This window comes from Rattus norvegicus, chromosome 2 (genome assembly GCF_036323735.1).
Source record: "Rattus norvegicus strain BN/NHsdMcwi chromosome 2, GRCr8, whole genome shotgun sequence".
Taxonomy (NCBI): Eukaryota; Metazoa; Chordata; class Mammalia; order Rodentia; family Muridae; genus Rattus; species Rattus norvegicus.
In genome coordinates, this window is record NC_086020.1 from 55,837,019 (window position 1) to 55,863,915 (window position 26,897).

At 40.2% G+C, this 26,897-nt stretch overlaps 1 protein-coding gene across 2 annotated transcripts in view; it reads right to left on the reverse strand.

Annotated features, from left to right (window-relative positions):
- The window catches only part of C7 (complement C7), a 76,919-nt gene that overhangs the window by 21,332 nt on the left and 28,690 nt on the right, over positions 1 to 26,897 (reverse strand). For both annotated transcript variants that reach the window (XM_063282844.1, XM_063282845.1), the window contains 6 exons: positions 15,569 to 15,735; positions 11,738 to 11,966; positions 10,673 to 10,844; positions 6,923 to 7,010; positions 4,623 to 4,755; positions 1,463 to 1,654 (listed from right to left, as the gene is read on the reverse strand). In XM_063282844.1, the coding sequence (XP_063138914.1) occupies positions 1,463 to 1,654; positions 4,623 to 4,755; positions 6,923 to 7,010; positions 10,673 to 10,844; positions 11,738 to 11,966; positions 15,569 to 15,735 (981 nt within the window). The remainder of the gene's footprint in view (positions 1 to 1,462; positions 1,655 to 4,622; positions 4,756 to 6,922; positions 7,011 to 10,672; positions 10,845 to 11,737; positions 11,967 to 15,568; positions 15,736 to 26,897) is intronic.

Here is a 26,897-nt window from a genome sequence, read left to right on the forward strand (position 1 = left end):
GGCTCACACACAGGGCACTTATATACATGCAGGAAAAATGTGTATACACATAAAATAAAAACATTTATCTTTTTAAATTATTAAACAATATATTTACATGTATTAATATGCAATTAAACATTAAGTGTGTTTTAATAAACAAGTTTAGCCCACTTAAAAGACTCTGAGAATACACAATTTATCTAAGTTATATTTTCTGCCTAAGGTGTTTGTTTGTTGAAATGGGGTCTCTGTAAATAGCTCTGGCTGTTGTGGAACTCACTCTGTAGACTGGCCTCAAGCTCACAGAGATCCACCTGCCTCTGCCTCTGAGTGTTGGTATTAAAGATAAAGACCGGGGTTGGGAATTTAGCTCAGTGGTAGAGCACTTGCCTAGCGAGCGCAAGGCCCTGGGTTCGGTCCCCAGCTCCGAAAAAAAGAAAAAAAAAAGATAAAGACCAACACACCCATATTATTTTAGGTTCTTAAAAGAATGTTTAAATGCAACTAGGATTTAGAACACTAGATTCCTGAATTTCCACAACCAGGAAAAGAAAAGACCCACACCCATACCTCCCACCAAAAGCCAAGGACCCGAAACTGAGCTCAAAGTCCCAGGAAGCAACAGCTATTTGGGTGTTTCAGAAGAAAGGCTGCTGACTCAAGCCCAAAAACCAGTGGTTGTAGAAAGAGACAACAGATTCCGCAACCAGAGGGCTTCTCTAAGGAAAACAGCTGACTTCCCTATTCTTCTAAGTCTCTCATGCCCCTTCTCCACCCTTAGCTACAAAACTGTCAGCCTAAAGCCTGGATCCCCCATTCTCTTGACCTCTGATCATTGAGTGATTGGATCCTGTACCCTGATTGTGAGATGGCCAGAATTAGAGATGTCACCTCTCGGGTACTAAATAAACCATGGTCCAGCTACTGAGCCCATCCAAGTTCTCATCTTTTATTTCTTCCTGAAAACTTAATTCTTACCCTTACTAAGAGTAACTATTAAAAAAAAGGAACTTTACAGACCACAAGAGTTCTTTGTATGCTGTCTACTTTGCAGTATTAAATATAAATTTACATTTATATGTTTTAATAATTTTTTAAATTTTTTCACTTTAACATCAATAACTGAGAGTCCAGAAAGAATGCATTCAATTTTTTAAATAAATTATCATTTTAACTCTGAATTTAGAAAATCAGAAGAAAACAGATATCAGCCTTCAAAAAGTCTTCATTTTCTTGACACACTAACCAATATAAAGTTCTTTGTTCATAAGGAGAAGTGAAGTTTGTTGTACCGTCCTCCCTGTCCCTACACTCCATGAGTCTATCGTTCAACATGAATGGCTTTTGCACGGTCTACACATTGACCTCATTCTCCTAGGGAGCCAGATGATGTACTCTGACACAACGCCATGATGGTCACCAAAAGGACTCTTGCCTGTCTAAGCACAGGTGGCACTGAAGTGAGGCAGAAGCTTCTCACCTTTTTGCACACACTGGGCACTCTTCAGCTCAGGACTCCACTTAAGGCTGGAGCCGCAGAGGAAGGTGGAAGGACCTTCTAAGGACATACCACCTGCACAGGAAAGGGTCACCTTCTCACCAACCATGTAGAAGGGTTTCTGGGGGTCACTCCGCATGCCATTCATCCCTCCAGGTAGAAAACAGGCAATTTCTGAAGATAAAGGAGAACAGAATGGGTCACTGCTTTGGTATCCTGAGGTACCTTTTAAAAAATAGCCTTAAGTTGTGCTAATATACTTGTTCTGCCTTTTCATATCACAGGACCAGCAGAGGGGAAAGAGAGTCTATTTATACAGTGCTCCAAAAAACACTCTCCACTGTGTCTGACATGTAATTGACCAATGAATGAGTAAAGACAAAACAGCTGTCATCTCCTTCCCCTGCCCTCAAAGCAATGTGACAACCTAAAATGAACAAGCCTACAAATAGAGCCCCAAAGCCCAGCCTGCTGCTAAAATCAGACTTCACAGATGCCACTTATCTCTGTAGTGAGATGATGTCCCACCAGACTTCTCCCAAGAGCTTTCCTCATTTGCATATCATTAGCTCTAATTAGATATGTCACCATCTAAAGACTTAAAGCGGCACCTTTCACCTTGCAGCATCAAAGTGTTCAGTGTTCAGTTTTTTTCCCATCCCAATCTTTCCCTTAATGACATTCATTAGTTCAAATCTGTTTAAAAATAAAGCAGCTGGAAAAAAATTTTTGTATATAATAGATCAGGGAAGAAATGGTAATAGGTTGAATAAAGGTAATTTAAAAATACTAACAAAAAGATAGGAAGATACATTTTAGAGACACCGAAACATGGAATCTAAAGAGGTGGCATGAGTTTCAATGAGAAGTTCAGAAAGAATGATGAAGCAATTATAACAGCCAGATCTTTGTGTGTGTGTGTGTGTGATGTGTGTATGATGTGTGTGTGTGTGTATATATATATATATATATGGATTTTGGACAATACTATACAACATTGCTGTGTTTCAGTACTGTCTTTATCAGAAGACCCATCTACTCATTTATCCAATCACAGTATTTATCATTTATTGAGTGTCTAAATTTTACCAATTATATTGCATAGAAAAGCTAAATGCAAGTCACATATTGTACCTTCAAAATCTGGCATTAAGTTTGTTTCTGGTATGATACATCTGCCAAGTGTATCTTCTACAACCTCTCTCCTACCAAAACAGATAGGAAAGTTGCACAATACTAAAAGAAAAATGTTTGTAAGAATCATAGAGTTGTCCAAACAAGTACACATTTTTTTTCTTTTCTTTTTTTTCGGAGCTGGGGACCGAACCCAGGGCCTTGCGCTTGCTAGGCAAGCGCTCTACCACTGAGCTAAATCCCCAACCCCAAAAGTACAGTTTTGAAGACCCAAGACTCCAGACAGAAGAGAAATCTAAGATAGTAGTTACAGATTTGGTAATGCTTTTCCCCATGAGTTATTTGTAAATTTGAAAAACTAAGATTAAAATAAAAATATAATGAAGAATGGACAGACTGAAGAGAGAATTGTAGCTCAGAGGTTGAATTGTATATGGAGCTTGCAGGAGAGACACAGGATGGGGATGGGGAATCAAATCCTGGGCTCCAGTTCTGCAAAAAAAAAAAAAAAAAAAAAAAAAAAAGGAAATACTCAAGTAGGAAGTTCATTCTGTTCTTCATGGTAACATACCATTGTAATAAAGGTTAACCAGGCATAAAGTACCCTCATTGCTTACCAGATAGAAAATTCATCTTCTCTAAAGATGTCATCAAAGCCTCAAATTGTTCTTACAGTTTTTCAAGCATAGAGTAACATTTAGTCAGAACTAATCTAACATTCGAAAGCATGAGAATATGCACTGGTAATTTCAGGTTTCTTTGGAGACTCGGTTGTATCATGTGGTGCGTTTCTGGAAGCTGTCTTATGAGAGGATGTTCTGCTAAAGCAGACACAGGAGAGGATGTTTTGCTGCAGCAGACACATGAGAGGATATGTAATGTTTGGAAAGAGTATAAGTAGAACCCAATGAATGATGCTCTTGTATTGGCTCGACTTGTAACACTTTACTTCACTGATCTTCGCTTGTCGTGACTTTTTAGAGAGAAAAGCTCTAAAGAACTTTTTGGTGTATTCTGGCTGCTTCTTGCTGCTTCTGCAGACTTGTGCTGATTTGCCAGAGCCTCATGGTTTCTGCTGGATTGAGCCATTACTGACTCATGTTTGGTGTTTTCTATTGGACTAGACTGTTTGGATCATTATAACAAAGATTGGAATCATCCCCAAAGAACTACTTCTAAACAGGTGCGCAACTCCCTTGTCCTATTAACCAGCTTTCTCCTCTTCCTTTAGCCAGTGGGCTACAAGGGAGATTGAAGCATTAAAAAAAACCCTTATTAAAGTAGGTATTGAAAAATCTAAGCCTACAACAGAAACAAACTCGGATACGGATAATAAATATTAACAACTATGTACCTTGAAAAAAAATGTCTCATGCCTGTAATCTCAGCACTTGGGAGGCTGAGGCAAGAAGGATTGCCATTAGTTGTGGTCAGGTGAATTTCATGGCTGCCTAAGCCACTGAGTGAGATTTTGTTTCAAAAAAATGTAAATGACAAGATGGAAATTTTCTATAAAACATTGGAAAATATCAATAGAAAATGTTAACAGTTCAAATAAAATTCTTAAAGGACTATTTCACAATTACACAGAAAATGCATGAGTAAAAGATAAAACAATAGAAATATTCGATGCAGATAATATCAAGTATTATATGCAGTGCCACGAGCACCACTTCTACCTCTCTCTGCTTTCTGACTGTGGAGGCTATGTGAGCAGTTGCCTGATCTCCCTCCACCAAGGTTTCCTTGCTGTGACAGACGACTTCCCTGTACTAGGAACCAACATAGGTCTTTCTTCCCTTAAGCTATTTTGTCCTGGTACTTTGTCACAGAGGTGAGAAAAATTACTAATGCAGGCTCCTAAGATCTTGTCAGGAAAAGGAGTAAAAGGATGGAGCTGATGATTTGCCTCTTCATGTTGGGGTTAACACAGGTGATTATTTATCCTCGTTTTTCTTCTCTACCATTCTGCCATCTTAAGATACATACTACAACCAAGATAACTCACTTTGACAGTGCATTTCCCCCACAAGCCACTGTAAGTCTTCTCCACATCTGGCAACAGGATCTCCGACAAGAGAATACCCTTCATTGCAAGCATATACTATGTTTTTCCCAATAGGAAACATGGTACCTTCACTCTAAACAAAGAGAAAAAATAGAGAAAGGTTGAGTTGCCCTGTTTCCCATTAACAAAATGCCTTTTCAGATTTTATTTGGCCTGCAAGTCATAATTAACTTTAATCATCAGTCAACCTACATTCAAACAATTGATTTAGAAACTCAATGTAAAGCATTTTCCCTTGTATGGGCCTATTCAACAACACTAATACCACCATTGATTGAAATGAAGCCATAATGCCAACATATTATAATGTATTGATTGGTCCCAAAATACCAAGTGCTTGCTACACTAAGCATTCTTTAAAACCACTTTAGTGGGCACTGTTCTGGTAATTTCCTTCCCTTCCTAATGTAGTAAAATGAAGTTTGCCATCAGAGTCGGAAGTAGTTTTGTCCAGCAGTTCTTTGTATGAAGGATCTATATTCTGTCCATGGACAACAATGCCTAGTAAATGTCAGGATATCAGAAATATGTGTCCTCTTGATGTCTTCATGAAAGTCTCATTGAGGGCATTCTATCATCTGCTTGTTCGTTTTGCTTTCTGAAATAGGGTCTCACTGTGCATCTCAGGTCAACCTGCAAATTGCTACAGAGTCCTAGCTGGCCTCAAACTCAGAATCCTAACCCCTCCAACACAGTGCTTGGATTATAGGCATGTGACACCCCACCTGGCTCACCAATGACTTCGAAAGAACATGATATTGATTCTTCTACTCTTCACTATAGGTATGGAATTGCTGTTGTGAATGGATTAACCTATACTATTGGTAGGTGAGTTGTCATAATGAAGTAAGGAATTTACTGCAAGAGGATAGTTACCCTCACTGGGATCCTTGCTTCTATTCCCTACTCTCTGATTCTCTGCACCCCACAGAGAAATACTGAAGAAATAAAGGCCTGGGGGATATTTTGGGGATACTATAGCAAATAAAACCAATTTTTCTGGTGTCTACTTATCATTGTCAGGCATTCTACCCCAAGCTTAGCCTTCCTCCATTTAGAAGCTAATAGGAAACAGTGGGGACAGTTCATATCAGTTTCTGACTGTAGCTCCTGGGTCTTCTACTTTGCAAGAGGGACTTCAAGATGAAGAAATTTAACTCAACACCATCCAAATATTTCTATTAAAAAAAACACTTCTAGCAATTAAAAAAAACTTGCAGGATCCATCCCCAGTCTATTGAATCAGGAAAGATTGGAGGTCAGGAATGAGGCAGCAGTCTCTGTTTGGAAGTTCCCTCGATAACCTATGTGGCCATTCTGAAACAGTGTTTTAAAATGTTGGCTCCTAAAAGGACAGGAGAGCTTCATGGGTTACTAAAGTGTGTGAATTTACATTATACTGCTCTCAAAACATGTTTCACTCAGGAGCCCCATAGATCATGAGGAGTATGTAGAGCATTCCACCCCCTGTACTTTATCTTCTTCTTCCTCTGCCTTGTTGCTTCCTCAGTGGTATCTACACTGTAGACACTTACGCAAGCTCTCATTATTGTAAACCTAAAGGCCTAGAATTTAAGAATCAAAATGTCTCGTGTAGAAGTTGAACTGCCGGCACTGAGAGCCTCCTTGCAAAGACATGTTTTTCTTGTGTGAGCCACAAAGAGACATCACTGAATTTTGGGGTCAAAGCTCAACCGTAAGAAAGACTGGGAACAGAACTAATGCAGAGAATCGCAATGCCAAGTGAAGTCCCTAAAACAGCTAGAGGAAGATGACCAATGCTCTTTTACGAACATGAAAACTGGTAAAAAGTATGATGACATACATCTCATCAGACAGTGGTTAAAAACTGACTTTTGGGGTAAACGAAATATTTGATTTCATCATGAAATTTTTTAAGAAAAGCTTTTATAATGAGAAGAATAAAAAAATCTTTGTGTGCATTCACACTTAACAGTAACATTGGCAGTATTCAATAGGCATGAGTATCTGATTCATTGGGTGGCAGTATTGATGTCCCATGCCATAGAAGGAATGCTACTTTCTTTAAAAAAAAGAAAGACTCACCTTGAGCCAGAGGAAAAATGTCATGAATGAAATACCCTCCACTATTGAAGTAAAATTGCACGTGTAAAATATATTAGTACTGTTTGACTATGAAGAAGGATATAGATTATACCCAAGTAAAGAGATAAAAGATGGAATATTCATAAAGGAAAATATATCTTTTCATAACCAACTTGAACAAATCCATCTTTTAAGGCAGGGGGTGATGGGCAGAATCCTTTTGGAACCAAAGACAAATGAAAGCAATGTGGCTCAAGTAATCTGGAAAAGAAACAGAAACAAATGAAAATTAACATGATCAGTTTCCAGAGTTTAGTTGAATATATATTGTATCTTATTATTATATTCTATTTTCCTTCACATCTGAAGTCATTGAAATAGAAAATGCAAAGATATATGTTTTGTCATTCACAGAACCAATTACCTGATCACATTATGTTTGCAAATACCTTGAGCATAAATCAATCTATCAAGAGATTGTGGATGGTGATTTAAATGTGGATGGTGCTTTAAATATCTACAGGATCAATACTGTGAGGAGCAAGCAGGAAGAAAGATAGCTGCCTTTGGATAACACATCTGCATTATGTGACTTCTAGGTTCATCTGTCTCAGATATCACTGTGTTTCCTGCTGTTGGACCCTGAAATCCTTTTATTACAAAATTAATTCTACTTAGTAAGAATATCCAGTCTAAAAGGAACAGAGATCCTTAATGCCACATCTCCAATGCTATTTCTGAAAATCAGCCATCACCATGCTCATCAACAGGAGCTGATAATTATTCTAATGATAATGAAAACATTCATCATTAAACAGTGGTTGTCCATATTGCCTCTGTGTTCAACATACTACCAATCCACTCCAGCGAGTAAAATCTGAGCAGGGGAAGGACACCTGCAGGCTATGACATTTCCTTCTCAGTTAAATCCCGCATCTTTTGTAACAGCCCAAGGAAACCAGAAATGCAAAATATCAAAAAATTTCTTATTGGTGCTGATCAGGACAGATCCCCTCCTTTGAGCAAACAACAACAAAAGGAGGATGAGAATAAGATTTCTTTTATGTTTCCTTTATAATATTCCCCTCTCTCTAGCTTTATATATAAAGGTTTGCTACTCTTCCATTAAACAGGCTAAATTTTGTGTAAAAGTGATGTCACAGTCTCAGGGAAAAGGGTCCCCTCAGACAGAGACCTGCTTTCACACTCTCACCCTCTTAGAGGTACATGTGCGTTCTTTCTCCACTATGACCCATGTGTTCTTTGACCTCCTCACTGAAGAGACATGGGTTACTGTTGTGTTACAAGGCATGAAAGACCAAGAATCAAGACGGCCTATGTCCATATCCATGGCATAGCACCGAGTATATAAAGCCCTATACCCAAGCACCTTGTTTCTTTCTCTTTTTTTTATTTTTCTTGGTTATTTTATTTATTTACATTTCAAATTTTATCCCCCTTTGAAGTTTCCCCTCCATAAGCTCCATATCCTCTCCTCCCTCCCCTCCCCCACCTCTATGAGGGTGCTCCCCAACCAATGCAACCACTCCTGCCTCAGAGCTCTAGCATTCGTGTATCCTAGGTCATCAAGCCTCCACAGGACCCAGTGATTCCAGAAAAGGCAATCCTCTGTTACATATCCAGCTGAAGGCAAGGGACACTGTCAATAGGACAAAACAGCAATCCACAGATTGGGAAAAGATCTTTGCTAACACTACATCTGACAGAGGGCTAATATCGAAAATATACAAAGAACTCAAGAAGTTAGACTCCAGAGAACCAAATAACCCTCTTTAAAAATGGGGTACAAAGCTAAACAAAGAATTCTCAACAGAAGAATATTGAATGGCCAACAAGCACCTAAAAAAATGTCCAACATCATTAGTCATCAAGGAAAAGCAAATCAAAACAACCCTGAGATTCCACCTCACACCTTGCTTCTTTCTTTAACTCACACGGCCTTCAAATTATCTTATGAGAATTTTTGGTCTAGTTTCTGGCCTTTGGAATATGGAACAAATGGTGGACCAATGCATGCACTTTTTGAGTCTTTTAGATGGGTCCACTGGAAAAGCACCCCCAAATGCCACACACAATGTCCCCGTTCAGCTGTTAGAAGCCAGATTCGTCATCACCCTAATCCCAAGAGGGGGAAATAACTAGAAGAGGGGGTAAAACAAGCTCAGAGGACCTGAAAGAACAACAGCCTGTTTCTTTTGTGGCTAAAACTCAAAAATGACCTCGCACCTCTTTGGCAGTCTCATCTTTACCAGGATTTGGGAAGCATTCGTGGGTGGGGATCCATGGTCCGGTTCCTAAATGATTTTAGGATCACCTCTTTAGAGAGTGTGGATGTTAGAGTAACACTGAAGTCCCTATAAGAAAACATCCTTCTGGGACTGGAGAGATGGTTGTGTAGTTGAGGGTGCTTACGGCTCTTACGACCAGAGCTCTGTTCCTGGCAGCCCAGTCAGATGGCTCATTACTGCCTATCATTCCAACTCCAGGAGAATCCTTAGCCTCTAACCTTCTTGGGCATGGTCACTCACATAGGTAGATAGATAATTAAAAATAAGAAATTAAATTTTTAAGAATTAAAAACCTCCTTCTGTCCAAAAGAATAGAATCTTTGTGGAGAACTATAATTCTAGTTAAGCCAGATCAATCTCCTGGCCAAGGGACTTGCCCTAAGCAAGCAGGCTCACTTAAAGCTATGCTAAATAGATTATTTCTTCAATGAGAGTCTATACTTTGCCTTGCCTGACCTCCTGCCCCCAAGCACAGTCTCTTACACAATACAATCATACCGCTTCACACATGTGTCCACAGTAAGCACTCAGGAAAATATAACTTCTCCTTTTCTGTTTCTGCTCTAACTAAGCATGTCTTCCCTAACACTTTGGATTTCACCCAAATTTGCCAATTTCTTATTTGTTCCCTAAGGTGACCCTGTCCACCACGTGACTACCCCTAAACAGGCAAGCTCACATGTCGTGCCTCCATGGCAGTTTACACAGCATGGTTTACCTTTTCTCTGTTTTCTCCTGCCCCCTTGACTTCCATTATTTCTCCTCTGGGAAGCTAATGAGATGTATAACTCGCTCACCCTAGGAGTCTCTTTTAAACTCTAATAAAATTGCTGCTTATAAAAACAAAATATTTCTGCAACAGAAAAAAAAACAACAACAACAAACAACAAACAACCTTGCCATGGAGATACACTTTGGAAGTAAAAGCAGAAAGCTCAGGAGTCCAAGGTCATCCTCCACCACGTGGTGAGTTTGAGGATAGCACCCGGCTATAAAAGACCCTGACTCAAGTATAAATAGTATTTTAAAAGAATTCTGATACACGGGTACAGTTGAATCAACAAAGTTGAGAGAGCTTTAGCATGCTCATTCCCAATGTAACGATACTGGCAGATTTCCACCAGACCGGCTAGGCAAAAATATCGTCCTGCTAAAGTGTCTGGCTTTATGCTTAACCCAGAGAACAAGAAAGTAGGAGGCATTGGTGTAACAAGATTAACACACTTATTAATGCTTTCCATGTGCCCATACCAGTCACTTTTACACGATTTGGCTCTTACATTTTACTATCAGCTCGCCTAGAGCTACTGCTCTGATGTTAAAGATACATCGAGTGAGTTGCTCAAGGCTACACAGCAACTAGGGCACAAACCCACCGGCCACCTACTCCCGGTGACTAGCCGTGTGTGTCCTGGTGTCTGGAAAACCTGAAGCTCACAGCCAGGGTTACTAGTCATGACAGACCTGCCACCTTCATTGACTCTAGTTCTAAAGAGCAACGCAAACACTGCCCAAAACACCACTTGACTTCTAATCATCTCAGGACAGCAACCCTCAACCTCACACTCACGGCACAGTATATGTTCTCTCAGTAACTGCCAAAAGGTCCATTACCGCAAGTTCTCCAAGTCCTGGTCTTCGCACTGCCTGCTTTCAGTCGTTTCTCCAATACAGGCCTTTCCACCCGCTCTGGGAGGGGGATTATTGCATTCTCGGCTCCTTGATTTCTTCCCTTGAACACAGGGGCTCCAAGAGGACCAACAGCTCCAGCCTCCATCAACCCCTCCTGTAATAGAAGGAAGAGGCCCTTGACACCTAGAGAGCAAGACTTCAGAGCTCGGTGCTGTGCTTCCTGCTAAGGTGTTACCGGCGATGGGTGTATTAGATAATGGCCTTGGGAGATTTAGAAAGGGTATGTTGTAGGATCTGCAGTGGCTGGACGTGAATCCAGCTGTGGTATCTTATTAGTGCACAACCTTCAACCAAACTTTCAAACTTCTTGTGCCTTTGTTATTCTGGGCTTTTCTGGGGGTTTTCGCAGCAGGCAGAATGGCTATGCTCATATACTTGAAGTATCCATGTTCAGGGTGCTATAGAAAAATTCTTGCTGTATCTTAAGGGTGCTGATTATTCTATTAGTGTCAAAGTGCTTTCACATACAGTGTATCATGCATTTGTTTCGCCAGACAATGACCAAAGTGAAGGGGGAGACACATTACCACTCCTACTACATATTCTAGTACTTACTAGCAAAGAGTGCTTCCATTTTAACAGATAATTGAAAGTCCACATGTCTCTTGAAAAATATTGACTAACGGTACATAATACAAAATATTAGAAGTGTTCCAAAAAGCTCACTGTCACGGAGGCTAGCTCCCACAGAGCCGTGTTAAAGCAAAACCTTATTGAGATAAGTATGAAAGGATGGAAGATGTTTTAAACACAATTCTACTCTAATAGAAAATAGAGTCAAAACCAGAATGGTATCTTTAAGTCAGCTGAGTAAGAAGAGAAACAGTAAAGGGCCTTAACCTTAAAAGCTACAATCTAGAGATGGAAAACAGAAGGAGTTCAAATGCAACTTCACTTCTTCAAACACAAAGCGGTGCATGTCAAGGGCCAAGGAGAACTCCCTTTTCAATGTATCCCTCGCAATGAGTGAAAACCTATTTCACTGACCTGCTTGATCGCCGACAAGGACTCCTTGCTCACACGCCATACCATATGTGTATGGTTTGCAGTGACACTGGCACTGTGTCCCCACAACACTAGCGATGCCACCATTCTGGCAAGGCCGGCAATGGCAGGGGTCAAATTCATCTAAGTACTCCTCAAGAGCCCGCTTCAGGTACAGTCTTTTCACAGAGGCACAGGGCACTTCCTTGACCAGCTCGTACAACGGTGTCAGCTACAGAGAAAAGACGTCAGTCAGGACTCTGAGCTTTAAGAAAGAGCGTGCTTCTTATTCTATGTACACCCAATCCCACTGAAGCAAGAGCAAAAGCCATTCTTGCTTTCATTACAGTTGCCCCTATAATGTATGTCTCAAGACCCCTAAGACTGTCCCCAAAGCAAGAACAGAACCAAATAGGCTTCTTCCTATTCATATGGACCAATGATAAAGCTGTGTCTGTCCCTCACTGTCTCTGTCTTTCTCTTCCCCTTTGTGTGTGTGTGTGTGTGTGTGTGTGTGTGTGTGTGTGTGTGTGTCCCTGTGAATGAATGTCACATGTAGGCAGCTGCCCACAGAAGCAAGAAGAAGATGGAGCTAGAATTAATTATAGGCAGTCGTTAGCCTCTCAACAGGAGTAGCAGGAACCAAAGTGGGGCCGTCCAGATAAGGAGCAAGTGTTCCTAACTGATGAGCCTTCCCTCTGGCTCCCTGTGAGAGAGTGTAGTTTGTCAACCAGGCCCAGCATGGAATTAACAATGATAATTAATAATAAAAGAAAACGCGGAATTGCCTATTTCTGGAATTTTCTATTTTAATGTCTTCAGAGCCTGAAACTAAAGAAGGTAAAACTCTACGAGCAAGTGCCCCTGTAAAGTTGTTTCCTGTTTAAATTGGCGCAGGGGGATGGAATTCGCACTCTTCCTTGCAAGGAAATCGACACAAATATGGGAAAATTTAGAGCCAGATAGATGACGAATATTGCTTACATCTTGAACATGCATTAAAATAAAGCCAAAGAACATTCATTAATGGAAGATGGTTTCAAAGACAATGAGTTGTCACCTCTGTAAAGGACAGAAAAAGGGAATTGTGCTTAAATTATAGTAAGGAAGAAATCCAATTACACTCAGAATTAAATTTTCTGACTCAGATTTAATACTCTTTCCCATAGACCAAGGATCTCTCCCGAAGAAATTTAAAGCACGGAAACATTATTACCTTGTTTTTGGTTTTTCAGAAGAAAATGAACTTTGAAGTCAAGTTATTTTAATAGCTTATGTGGGAGCATACTTTCCCACATTTAAAAAAAAAGAAAAAGAAAAAAGTCTCTGCTTTGTAACAGTTTCTAAATTCTCCTGCACAGTACAATGATGGCTAAATTCAAACTACCACAATGATGTCTCCAAGGACTGGACTGGAAGGGCACGTGACAGTCAGGCTCTTCTGAGTAATGGCCTTGAACAGTCATAAGCTGGATGCTGTCTGTTCTCTCATTTGCCTTTCCTGCCCAACCAGGAAGCTGTACATCTACAGCAGTCTATAGTTCTTCGTGGGAAAAGGACAGAGTTGAGGCTGTGAAAGAATGTCTGCTTTCCTCCATGGCTAAAGGAGTGATGGGACAATGAAAATGGCTTTTCTGACTCAAGACGGATGATCAAAATGTGAACGCTTCACTCCTTCTTTAGAAGGGGAACAAGAATACCCTTGGCAGGGAATAGAGAGGCAAAGATTAAAACAGACACAGAAGGAACACCCATTCAGAGCCTGCCCCACGTGTGGCCCATACATATACAGCCACCCAATTAGACAAGATGGATGAAGCAAAGAAGTGCAGGCAGACAGGAGCCGGATGTAGATCTCTCCTGAGAGACACAGCCAGAATACAGCAAATACAGAGGCGAATGCCAACAGCAAACCACTGAACTGAGAACGGGACCCCCGTTGAAGGAATCAGAGAAAGGACTGGAAGAGCTTACAGGGGCTTGAGACCCCATATGAACAACAATGCCAAGCAACCAGAGCTTCCAGGGACTAAGCCACTACCTAAGGACTATACATGGACTGACCCTGGACTCTGACCTCATAAGTAGCAATGAATATCCTAGTAAGAGCACCAGTGGAAGGGGAAGCCCTGGGTCCTGCTAAGACTGAACCCCCAGTGAACTAGACTGTTGGTGGGAGGGCGGCAATGGGGGGAGGATGGGGAGGGGAACACCCATATAGAAGGAGAGGGGGAGGGGTTAAGGGGATGTTGGCCTGGAAACCAGGAAAGAGAATAACAATCGAAATGTAAATAAGAAATACTCAAGTTAATAAAGGAAAAAAAGAAATTAGAAAAAAATGTTTTTTCTGGAAATGCTGAAATGCTGCCTGCCTTATTTGAGGTAAACAGTGTATTAGGGGTGTGTGTAGAACTACTGTAGGCGTTTGTTTGTTTGATTGGTTGGTTGGTTGGCTGGTTGGTCCTTGTCTGGGATACTGACTAGTATAAGAAGAAAAGGCCATACAATCAGTTCTACCAAAATATTTCTTTAGGAAATGTGGATTTGCTCTATTGAGGTTGACGTGACAGAGTACAGCATGAGCGTCTTGCAGATTTTTGCATTCTCTCATGTGCAGTGGTATCCACGAGATGCACAGGGTGGGAGAACACAGAACCTCACAGCTCAGGAACACATGCAATGTAGATGCACACAGAGCTCACACCTCAGTGTTTTTTAACCTACTGCGCCATAAGCCACGCCCACTCCTCTGGTAAACTGGCCTCCAGATCTCTGATTTGTTCTACTTTATGTGATCTAAAATACTGCAACACTTCCAGCACCCAAGGAGCTTCAGGGTTTTCTAGGCAAGGTGCCTCATTCATGGTAGCACAGATGCATCTCCTAATAATTTAATGTACATAAGCCTTGCTTTCATTGTTATCAGTGCCACCTTTCTTAAGTCAACATCATAGCAGATTTTGTCATGACCCTCATTCCAATTTCCAGTATGATCTTTAGTCTTCATTGTAAGAGTCTGCATAATGCTGTAGGATTGGGTTAGGTTTTTTGGGGGGGGGGGGTTGTCTTTCCTTTTAATTTGTTATTGTTGTTTGGAATAGATATAGTGTGTTATAAAATAAAACACATTTTTGTGGTTAAAAACACCCTCGACTCTACCTGTCATTTGGAGCTACTGTAATTTCAGAGCCCATAAATGAGAGCACAGGAAGAGAAGTGATTGGATCGAAAGATATAGCAGCAATCGAGTCTGTATGCATTTGGCTTGGAAAATATGTAACCCCTCCACCAGCTTACACAGCAAAGAAAACATGATCGAAGAGCTGGCAAGATGACTTGGCAGATACTGGCACTTGCTCCACAAGCCAGGCAACCTGAGGTCAGTCTTCAAGACCCACACAAAGGTTGAACTGACTCCACATAATTGTCTGTGAGTCTCCATGTGATAACATGTATGAGCCCACATACATGTCACACACACACACACACACACACACACACACACACACACACACACACACACTGATAATAAACCAAAGAAGGTAAAGTTATAAAAGAAAACATAATCCTATTTAGGGCCAAAGTTAAAATACAAACGTCCTCATTATTGTCTTGGGATTTACAGGTTGTGTAAGCTTTACCGCTGCTCTACAAATAAAGCACCATCGTCTGTTTCTTATTATCATGTATATATTCATTTTACTACATAAAGCATAATTAGGATGCAGAAAATGCTAATTGCAGCCAATTCTGTTTAATCACCTTGATGTAATCTCATTTTCCAACACAAGTAAACATGACTCCTCCCACTGCTTCATGCAGTGCTTCACATACCCTCTGTTTTATGACTTGGGGAAGACTGGTTACAGAGCTGGCCCAGGAGGAGTAGCGCTGTCTGTTCCCAGCAGGATTATCCAGGTCCAGGAAACTAAGGTCAGCTACAAAGCCAGGGCCTCCCCCGATGACAGATGGCTCTCCTCGAAGCACCCTGCCCTGGTTTCCTACAAATGGAGGAAACAAATGAAATGAATCAGGTAAGTCAGCATGCACAGATAAAATAAAATTATCCTCGAAAGTCCAAAGTCTGTCAGGTGTTTTTAAAAAAATCCATCAAACTGTGGCATTTTGAGAAAAGCAAACCGTAAAGACAATAGTATGAGGGGTGCCTGGATTTTTAGAGAATTTAAACCATTCTATACAACATTACAGTGGTTATTATCCATCTGATATCCTTAGAAGACCCATAAAATATACAATGCCAAGAGCAAATGTCAATATGTATCATATAGAATCAATATCTATTCTATGAAAAGCTATCTCTGTGTAGGTCCATCAATCTTAGCAATTGCTCCACTGTTTGGGGAGGTGTGGCTAGAGTTAGAGGCAAATCTCTGCATTTTTCTCATGATTGTGCTGGAACTCTCAGTAGACATTAAAAGTAAGATTGAAAAGAAAAGTAGGTGGCCGGGGATATTGTTTAGTTAGTAACCCTTGGGAACCCTTTGCTAACCCTTGGGAAACAAGGCGCTCACACCTGCATTGCATAAGATTAGTTGTGGGAGCACAAGTCTATAATCTCAGCACTCAGGAAGTAAAGGGATCAGAGGTTCGAGGTCGTCCTCTACTACATAACAAGTTGAAGGACTGACTAGGATACATTAGATCCTGCCAAAATAACAATGATAGTGGTGGTCGTGGTAGAGGAAGAGGAGGAAAAAGAAGGGGGAAGGAGGAGGAAGAAGAGGAAGCATCTCTAAGCTGCCTATGTGTCAAATGATGACATAGAGGCTATCATAAAATTACTGCTGGTTTTCAATGCTTTAGTTAGTAAGAATATGATGCATGCTTTGCAGAAGAATATCATTAGAAGAAGCATACATATATTAAAGGATAAAGTATGAAGGTGAGATTACTTTCAAATAATTTCATAAATAAAAAGCATTTGAAACACATGATCAGTGATGCTGCTAAATAATCAGTCGGTATTATAAATATTATACATGTATATGTGACAAAATGTCAGAATAATAACTGTCACATATAGGTAATAGATATGTAAACAACTACTGTGTTCCTTACATAATTTTTTCTGTATTTGAAATTCTTTGTGATAAAATACTGAAGAAAAAAACAGATCAGGGTCTAGTACATTAACAAAGTTTTAAAAGCTGTTAATTAACAGAAATACATTACCTAAAACATGAAAAATGTTCTGAAAAGTTTGAATGCTAATTGAATTCCTATTTTCCATTTATGTGTCTCATAATTTTAGATGTATTTTTATCTCCACTAAAAATTGGTTCTTACAAAGGTCATGACTAGACATTTCTAATCTTACAGATCACATTTTGAGTGATTTCCACTTCCTTTTTTATAACTGTCCAAATTTTGCAATTTTGTCAAATGAACACACTGTACTTTTATAACGAGAAATTATGAAAGCCTGGCATTTTTAATAAATTACCTGAGTGCCTCATTTCCATTGTTAACTCTGGTTTGATATGCAAATAGTAGCCTTTTAAATACAATACATCACAAGTCCAAGCCTTGAACTACTGAATCAGCATCAGCTGGGGTGCCTGCAGGTTTCCGAGCTCAAATTAGATCTAGAAGTGAATATCTAAGGGAAAATGTCTACATCTGTCACCCCACTTTCCCAGTGATCCTCGTGAGCATGAAAGATTGGGAATCATTGCCTTACTGACACACCAGGTTATGATGAGCAGGTCCAATAAAATAGGTGTCATTTTTAATCTTTTACGCTCTGTCTCCGGACCCCCATGAACCCCCTGCTCTGTCTAAGGCATCCGAAAGCACGGCCAGTGAACCAGTTCCGTGTGTTTACATCTCATGTCTGGTTCTTGCTAGCTGCGACCTCTGGTGACTTTTTTGTGTTTCAGTGTGCCTATGTGTCAAATGAGAATATAAGTTCGAAGCACTTCCCAGGCAGGAGGAGTGCACTGGTTAGCGTTTGTAAAGCACTTCCAATTGTTCTGGTAGAAAATATGTGCTATATGTAAACGCACACTGAAGTCGGTGAGCAGCTCCCTGTTGACCGCATACTGGGCACCCAATGTCAACATCTTCCCAGACCATCACCCTCCACCTGAGCATCCAGAGAGCTACTTTTTTCCACATCCTTGGAATTGAGGGGAATAGTGGGAGGGGTTGGATGGGAGTAATATGAGAGGAATTGGAAGGAGGAAAGGGAAGGGGAGATGATTTAATTATATGTTAATTGATTTTTTAATGAAAAGAAAAAACTGTTCTTTGGCCACATCAATTCCCTTGAATGAAATACTGTCCCTGGCCATGTCATTGCCATGTTATTAATGCCTAGGAACTCTCCCTAAGGTCCCTGCTTTGTCACTGAGCACCACAGCAGCTGAGATGAGCCTTCATTCCTACTTCTAACCTCTAATATCCCTAAGAATAGTTAAGCTCAAAAGCTGCCAAGCCCACCACCTTACAGGAGGCATGGGTATGTTGTTTTCACACCTCCCGTGTGACACAACCCATTCCTTCTATGGAAAGAAGATTAAGTCTCAGCCCCCAGTGGATGCTTTCATCTGCTCTTGGCTAACTTGACTTTTTCTAGCACTTCCCTGTTGGCCTCTCATCTTTTACTGTCCATCCTTTGACTTCTCACCTTAAGGGGTCATTTGTACGCTACTTCTCTTCCTTCTCTACAACTATACCTATGTAAACCATCACTTCTTTACTCCCGTGATCGACCTTTTAGCAGTGCTCACTAGCCACCAGAACCAAATTCAAATTCCTTAACACCATCTATATCAGCCGATCTGAATAACATTATCAGCAAAGTAGTAGGATACAAAATATAACACACACACACACACACACACACACACACACACACACACACACACACAATCAATAGCTCTCCTAAATACAAAAGACAAATAGATTGACATAAATCAGGGAAATATCACCTTCTACAAGATAAAATAAAAAATAAACCATCTTGGGAGACCTCTAACTCCAAGCAAGTAAGTGAAAGACTCATATAATAAAAACTTTAGGATGATGAAAAAAGAGAAAAAAGTCACCAGAAGATTCAAAGAACTCCCATTGTAAGAATGGCCAATCTACCAGAATCCACAGATTCAAGACAATACCCATTAAATTCTGACAGTCTTCCATTTCATATGAAAACACACACACAAACACACAAACACACACACACACACACACATATTTTGAACAGAACTGCAGGAGATATAGCCATTTCAGATTTCAACTTGTATTGCTAAGTTGTAATAATAAAAATAGCATGATACTGCATGAAAACTAACCTTTTGATCAGTGTAAGCAAGTCAAAACCTAAACATAATTCTACACACCTACAAACACCTGAATTTTTTCACAAAGGAACCAAAAAAAATTTTACACTAAAGAAAAGACAACTTCACCGGATAAACGGTTCTCTGCACCCAAATCCCGTGGGAGGGAGAGCTAAACCTACAGAGAGGCAGACACGTCTGGGAAACCAGAAGAGACTGCACTCTGCGCACATCCAGACGCCAGAGGAAAACACCAAACGCCATCTGGAACCCTGGTGCACGGAGGCTCCCGGAAAGAGTGGCGCAGATCTTCCCGGTTGCTGCCGCCGCGGAGAGGACTTAGGCAGTACCCCACGAGCACACTTGAGCCTCAGAACCTCAGGTAGGACCAACTTTTCCCCTGCAAGTGACCTGCCTGGTGAACTCAAGACACAGGCCCACAGGAACAGCTAAAGACCTGTAGAGAGGAAAAACTACAAGCCCGAAAGCAGAACACTCTGTCCCCATAACTGGCTGAAAGAAAACAGGAAAACAGGTCTACAGCACTCCTGACACACAGGCTTATAGGACAGTCTAGCCACAGTCAGAAATAGCAGAACAAAGTAACACTAGAGATAATCTGATGGCGAGAGGCAAGCGCAGGAACCCAAGCAACAGAAACCAAGACTACATGGCACCATCGGAGCCCAATTCTCCCACCAAAATAAACATGGAATATCCAAACACACCAGAAAAGCAAGATCTAGTTTCAAAATCATATTTGATCATGATGCTAGAGGCCTTCAAGAAAGACGTGAAGAACTCCCTTAGAGAACAAGTAGAAGCCTACAGAGAAGAATCGCAAAAATGCCTGAAAGAATTCCAGGAAACACAATCAAACAGTTGAAGGAATTAAAAATGGAAATAGAAGCAATCAAGAAAGAACACATGGAAACAACCCTGGATATAGAAAATCAAAAGAAGAGACAAGGAGCTGTAGATAGAAGCCTCACCAACAGAATACAAGAGATGGAAGAGAGAATCTCGGGAGCAGAAGATTCCCTAGAAATCATTGACTCAACTGTCAAAGATAATGTAAAGCGGAAAAAGCTACTGGTCCAAAACATACAGGAAATCCAGGACTCAATGAGAAGATCAAACCTAAGGATAATAGGTATAGAAGAGAGTGAAGACTCCCAGCTCAAAGGACCAGTAAATATCTTCAACAAAATCATAGAAGAAAACTTCCCTAACCTAAAAAAAGAGATACCCATAGGCATACAAGAAGCCTACAGAACTCCAAATAGATTGGACCAGAAAAGAAACACCTCCCGTCACATAATAGTCAAAACACCAAACACACAAAATAAAGAAAGAATATTAAAAGCAGTAAGGGAAAAAGGTCAAGTAACATATAAAGGCAGACCTATCAGAATCACACCAGACTTTTCACCAGAAACTATGAAGGCCAGAAGATCCTGGACAGATGTCATACAGACCCTAAGAGAACACAAGTGCCAGCCCAGGTTACTGTATCCCGCAAAACTCTCAATTAACATAGATGGAGAAACCAAGATATTCCATGACAAAACCAAATACACAATATCTTTCTACAAATCCAGCACTACAAAGGATAATAAAGGGTAAAGCCCAACATAAGGAGGCAAGCTATACCCTAGAAGAAGCAAGAAACTAATCGTCTTGGCAACAAAACAAAGAGAAGAAAAGCACACAAACATAACCTCACATCCAAATGTGAATATAACAGGAAGCAATAATCACTATTCCTTAATATCTCTCAACATCAATGGCCTCAACTCCCCAATAAAGAGACATAGATTAACAAACTGGATACGCAACGAGGACCCTGCATTCTGCTGCCTACAGGAAACACACCTCAGAGACAAAGACAGACACTACCTCAGGGTGAAAGGCTGGAAAACAACTTTCCAAGCAAATGGTCAGAAGAAGCAAGCTGGAGTAGCCATTCTAATATCAAATAAAATCAATTTCCAACTAAAAGTCATCAAAAAAGATAAGGAAGGACACTTCATATTCATCAAAGGAAAAATCCACCAAGATGAACTCTCAATCCTAAATATCTATGCCCCAAATACAAGGGCACCTACATATGTAAAAGAAACCTTACTAAAGCTCAAAACACACATTGCACCTCACACAATAATAGTGGGAGATTTCAACACCCCACTCTCATCAATGGACAGATCATGGAAACAGAAATTACACAGAGACGTAGACAGACTAAGAGAAGTCATGAGCCAAATGGACTTAACAGATATTTATAGAACATTCTATCCTAAAGCAAAAGGATATACTTTCTTCTCAGCTCCTCATGGTACTTTCTCCAAAATTGACCATATAGTTGGTCAAAAAATGGGCCTCGACAGGTACAGAAAGATAGAAATAATCCCATGCGTGCTATCAGACCACCACGGCCTAAAACTGGTCTTCAATAACAATAAGGGAAGAATGCCCACATATACGTGGAAATTGAACAATGCTCTACTCAATGATAACCTAGTCAAGGAAGAAATAAAGAAAGAAATTAAAAACTTTTTAGAATTTAATGAAAATGAAGGTACAACACACCCAAACTTATGGGACACAATGAAAGCTGTGCTAAGAGGAAAACTCATAGCGCTGAGTGCCTGCAGAAAGAAACAGGAAAGAGCATATGTCAGCAGCTTGACAGCACACCTAAAAGCTCTAGAACAAAAAGAAGCAAATACACCCAGGAGGAGTAGAAGGCAGGAAATAATCAAACTCAGAGCTGAAATCAACCAAGTAGAAACAAAAAGGACCATAGAAAGAATCAACAGAACCAAAAGTTGGTTCTTTGAGAAAATCAACAAGATAGATAAACCCTTAGCCAGACTAACGAGAGGACCCAGAGAGTGTGTCCAAATTAACAAAATCAGAAATGAAAAGGGAGACATAACTACAGATTCAGAGGAAATTCAAAAAATCATCAGATCTTACTATAAAAGCCTATATTCAACAAAACTTGAAAATCTACAGGAAATGGACAATTTCCTAGACAAATATCAGGTACCGAAGTTAAATCAGGAACAGATAAACCAGTTAAACAACCCCATAACTCCTAAGGAAATAGAAGCAGTCATTAAAGGTCTCCCAACCAAAAAGAGCCCAGGTCCAGACGTGTTTAGTGCAGAATTCTATCAAACCTTCATAGAAGACCTCATACCAATATTATCCAAACTATTCCACAAAATTGAAACAGATGGATCACTCCCGAATTCCTTCTATGAAGCCACAATTACTCTTATACCTAAACCACACAAAGACCCAACAAAGAAAGAGAACCTCAGACCAATTTCCCTTATGAATATCGATGCAAAAATACTTAATAAAATTCTGGCAAACCGAATCCAAGAGCACATCAAAACAATCATCCACCATGATCAAGTAGGCTTCATCCCAGGCATGCAGGGATGGTTTAATATACGGAAAACCATCAACGTGATCCATTATATAAACAAACTGAAAGAACAAAACCACATGATCATTTCATTAGATGCTGAGAAAGCATTTGACAAAATTCAACACCCCTTCATGATAAAAGTCCTGGAAAGAATAGGAATTCAAGGCCCATACCTAAACATAGTAAAGGCCATATACAGCAAACCAGTAGCTAACATTAAACTAAATGGAGAGAAACTCGAAGCAATCCCACTAAAATCAGGGACTAGACAAGGCTGCCCACTCTCTCCCTACTTATTCAATATAGTTCTTGAAGTTCTAGCCAGAGCAATCAGACAACAAAAGGAGGTCAAGGGGATACAGATCGGAAAAGAAGTCAAAATATCACTATTTGCAGATGATATGATAGTTTATTTAAGTGATCCCAAAAGTTCCACCAGAGAACTACTAAAGCTGATAAACAACTTCAGCAAAGTGGCTGGGTATAAAATTAACTCAAATAAATCAGTAGCCTTCCTCTACACAAAAGAGAAACAAGCCGAGAAAGAAATTAGGGAAACGACACCCTTCATAATAGACCCAAATAATATAAAGTACCTCGGTGTGACTTTAACCAAGCAAGTAAAAGATCTGTACAATAAGAACTTCAAGACACTGAAGAAAGAAATTGAAGAAGACCTCAGAAGATGGAAAGATCTCCCATGCTCATGGATTGGCAGGATTAATATAGTAAAAATGGCCATTTTACCAAAAGCGATCTACAGATTCAATGCAATCCCCATCAAAATACCAATCCAATTCTTCAAAGAGTTAGACAGAACAATTTGCAAATTCATCTGGAATAACAAAAAACCCAGGATAGCTAAAACTATCCTCAACAATAAAAGGACTTCAGGGGGAATCACTATCCCTGAACTCAAGCAGTATTACAGAGCAATAGTGATAAAAACTGCATGGTATTGGTACAGAGACAGACAGATAGACCAATGGAATAGAATTGAAGACCCAGAAATGAACCCACACACCTATGGTCACTTGATTTTTGACAAAGGAGCCAAAACCATCCAATGGAAAAAAGATAGCATTTTCAGCAAATGGTGCTGGTTCAACTGCAGGTCAACATGTAGAAGAATGCAGATCGATCCATCCTTATCACCCTGTACAAAGCTTAAGTCCAAGTGGATCAAGGACCTCCACATCAAACCTGATACACTCAAACTTATAGAAGAAAAACTAGGGAAGCATCTGGAACACATCGGCACTGGAAAAAATTTCCTGAACAAAACACCAATGGCTTATGCTCTAAGATCAAGAATCGACAAATGGGATCTCATAAAACTGCAAAGCTTCTGTAAGGCAAAGGACACCGTGGTTAGGACAAATCGGCAACCAACAGATTGGGAAAAGATCTTTACCAATCCTACAACAGATAGAGGCCTTATATCCAAAATATACAAAGAACTCAAGAAGTTAGACCGCAGGGAGACAAATAACCCTATTAAAAAATGGGGTTCAGAGCTAAACAAAGAATTCACAGCTGAGGAATGCCGAATGGCTGAGAAACACCTAAAGAAATGTTCAACATCTTTAGTCATAAGGGAAATGCAAATCAAAACAACCCTGAGATTTCACCTCACACCAGTGAGAATGGCAAAGATCAAAAACTCAGGTGACAGCAGATGCTGGCGAGGATGCGGAGAAAGAGGAACACTCCTCCATTGTTGGTGGGATTGCAGACTGGTACAACCATTCTGGAAATCAGTCTGGAGGTTCCTCAGAAAATTGGACATTGAACTGCCTGAGGATCCAGCTATACCTCTCTTGGGCATATACCCAAAAGATGCCCCAACATATACAAAAGTCACGTGCTCCACTATGTTCATCGCAGCCTTATTCATAATAGCCAGAAGCTGGAAAGAACCCAGATGCCCTTCAACAGAGGAATGGATACAGAAAATATGGTACATCTACACAATGGAATATTACTCAGCTATCAAAAAGAACGGCTTTATGAAATTCGTAGGCAAATGGTTGGAACTGGAAAATATCATCCTGAGTGAGCTAACCCAAACACAGAAAGACATACATGGTATGCACTCACTGATAAGTGGATATTAGCCCAAATGCTTGAATTACCCTAGATGCCTAGAACAAATGAAACTCGAGACGGATGATCAAAATGTGAATGCTTCACTCCTTCTCTAAAAGGGGAACAAGAATACCCTTGGCAGGGAAGAGAGAGGCAAAGATTAAAACAGAGACTGAAGGAACTCCCATTCAGAGCCTGCCCCACATGTGGCCCATACATATACAGCCACCCAATTAGACAAGATGGATGAAGCAAAGAAGTGCAGACCGACAGGAGACGGATGTAGATCTCTCCTGAGAGACACAGCCAGAATACAGCAAATACAGAGGCGAATGCCAGCAGCAAACCACTAAACTGAGAATAGGACCCCCGTTGAAGGAATCAGAGAAAGAACTGGAAGAGCTTGAAGGGGCTCGAGACCCCATATGTACAACAATGCCAAGCAACCAGAGCTTCCAGGGACTAAGCCACTACCTAAAGACTATGCATGGACTGATCCTGGACTCTGACCTCATAGGTAGCAATGAATATCCTAGTAAGAGCACCAGTGGAAGGGGAAGCCCTGGGTCCTGCTAAGACTGAACCCCCAGTGAACTAGACTGTTGGGGGGAGGGTGGCAATGGGGGGATGGTTGGGAGGGGAACACCCTTAAGGAAGGGGAGGGGGGAGGGGGATGTTTACCGGGAAACCAAAGAATTATTATTACGTATTAAATAAATTAAAAAAAATTTTTTAAAAAATTAAAATATAATAAAAGAAAAATGAAATGAAATGAAACAATAAAATTATAAAATAAGCAAGAAAAAAAAGAAAAGACAACTTCAATAAATGATGTTGATTAAAATGGATGGCTGCATACAAAAGAATGTAAACAGTTCTATACCTATCATCCAACACAAAACCCAACTCATATGAATCAGGGACCTCAACAGAGGACCAGACACCCTGAATCTGATAGAAAAGAAAATGGGGGAATAGCCTTCAAATGATGGTCACAGGAAAAGACTTTCTGAACAGAGCGCTGTGAACATAGGTACTAAGATCCACAATTAATAAATGAGATCTCATGAAACCGAGAAGCTTCGTTCAATGAAGAACTACATCTTTCAGACAAAGTGACAGACTAAAAAATGGGGAAAGATATTCACCGATTATACATCTAATAAAGGGCTAATATGCAAAATATATAAGAACTTTTTAATGAACATCAAAAAATGATTTTAAAATGCAAAATTAAGCATAGAGTTCTCAAAAGATGAGACAAATATCTGAGAAGTAAAGAAATGTTCGACATCCTTAGCTATCAGGAAAATGGAAATTAAAACTACTTGGAAGTTCACCTTAACCCAATCCAAAATGGCCCAGATCAATAATTTTTAAACAACAACAACAAAATGACAGCTCTCGTTGGTGATCCCTGGTTGGAGAAGAACAAAGTTGTACAGCCACTGTGGAAATCGGTGTGGGGATCCCTCAGGAGGCTGGGCATGGATCTGCTTCAAGATCCAACCATACTACTTTAGAGCATATACCCAAAGGGCTCTGCATATACCCAAGGGACTCTACATCTTACTATAAAGACACTTGATCATCCATGTTCATTGCTGCTCTATTCATAATAGTCAGATATTGGAAACAATATAAATGTTTATCGACAGATGAATGGGTAATGAAAATGTAATCTATTTACATAACGAAATATTGTTCAGCTGTTAAAAAAAGTAAATTTACAGGCAAATGAATCAAGTTAGAAAAATCATCATTAGTGAGGTAACTGTGACCCCCCCAAAAGACAAATACTGCGTGTCTTCTCTTAGATATAAATGTTAGCTTTTCAGCTTTTGATATGTGTGCTACAACCCGAATAATCACAGAGGTGAGGTGCCTAGTTGGGGACAGGAAGAGAGAAGAGGATCTCCCAAGGAAAAGGAAATAGAATGTAGTGTTGTGGAGAGATAAAGGGGAAACTAGAATAAAAATATTAAACAGCGAGGGGGATGAGAGAGTAGGGTAAGGGAGGGAATCTGGGGATGGAAAACTATCACCAAAGGCCATTTGATTAAAAAAAATGGAAATCTACTATTGAAGTTCCTAAACTACACATGTGTATAAATATAAGTGGAATCACTAAATAATTAGGGAGAGAATGATCCAACTAGACATCTTATATTGCAAGGTAACACCTTTAGTTCCAGGAATGAGTTACATCGTATTGAGTTGTTGTCAAAGGAGCCCCATGAAACCACACACACACACACACACACACACACACACACACACACACACACACACACATCACAGGCTATTGCCAAGGCTATGGGTTGCTCTC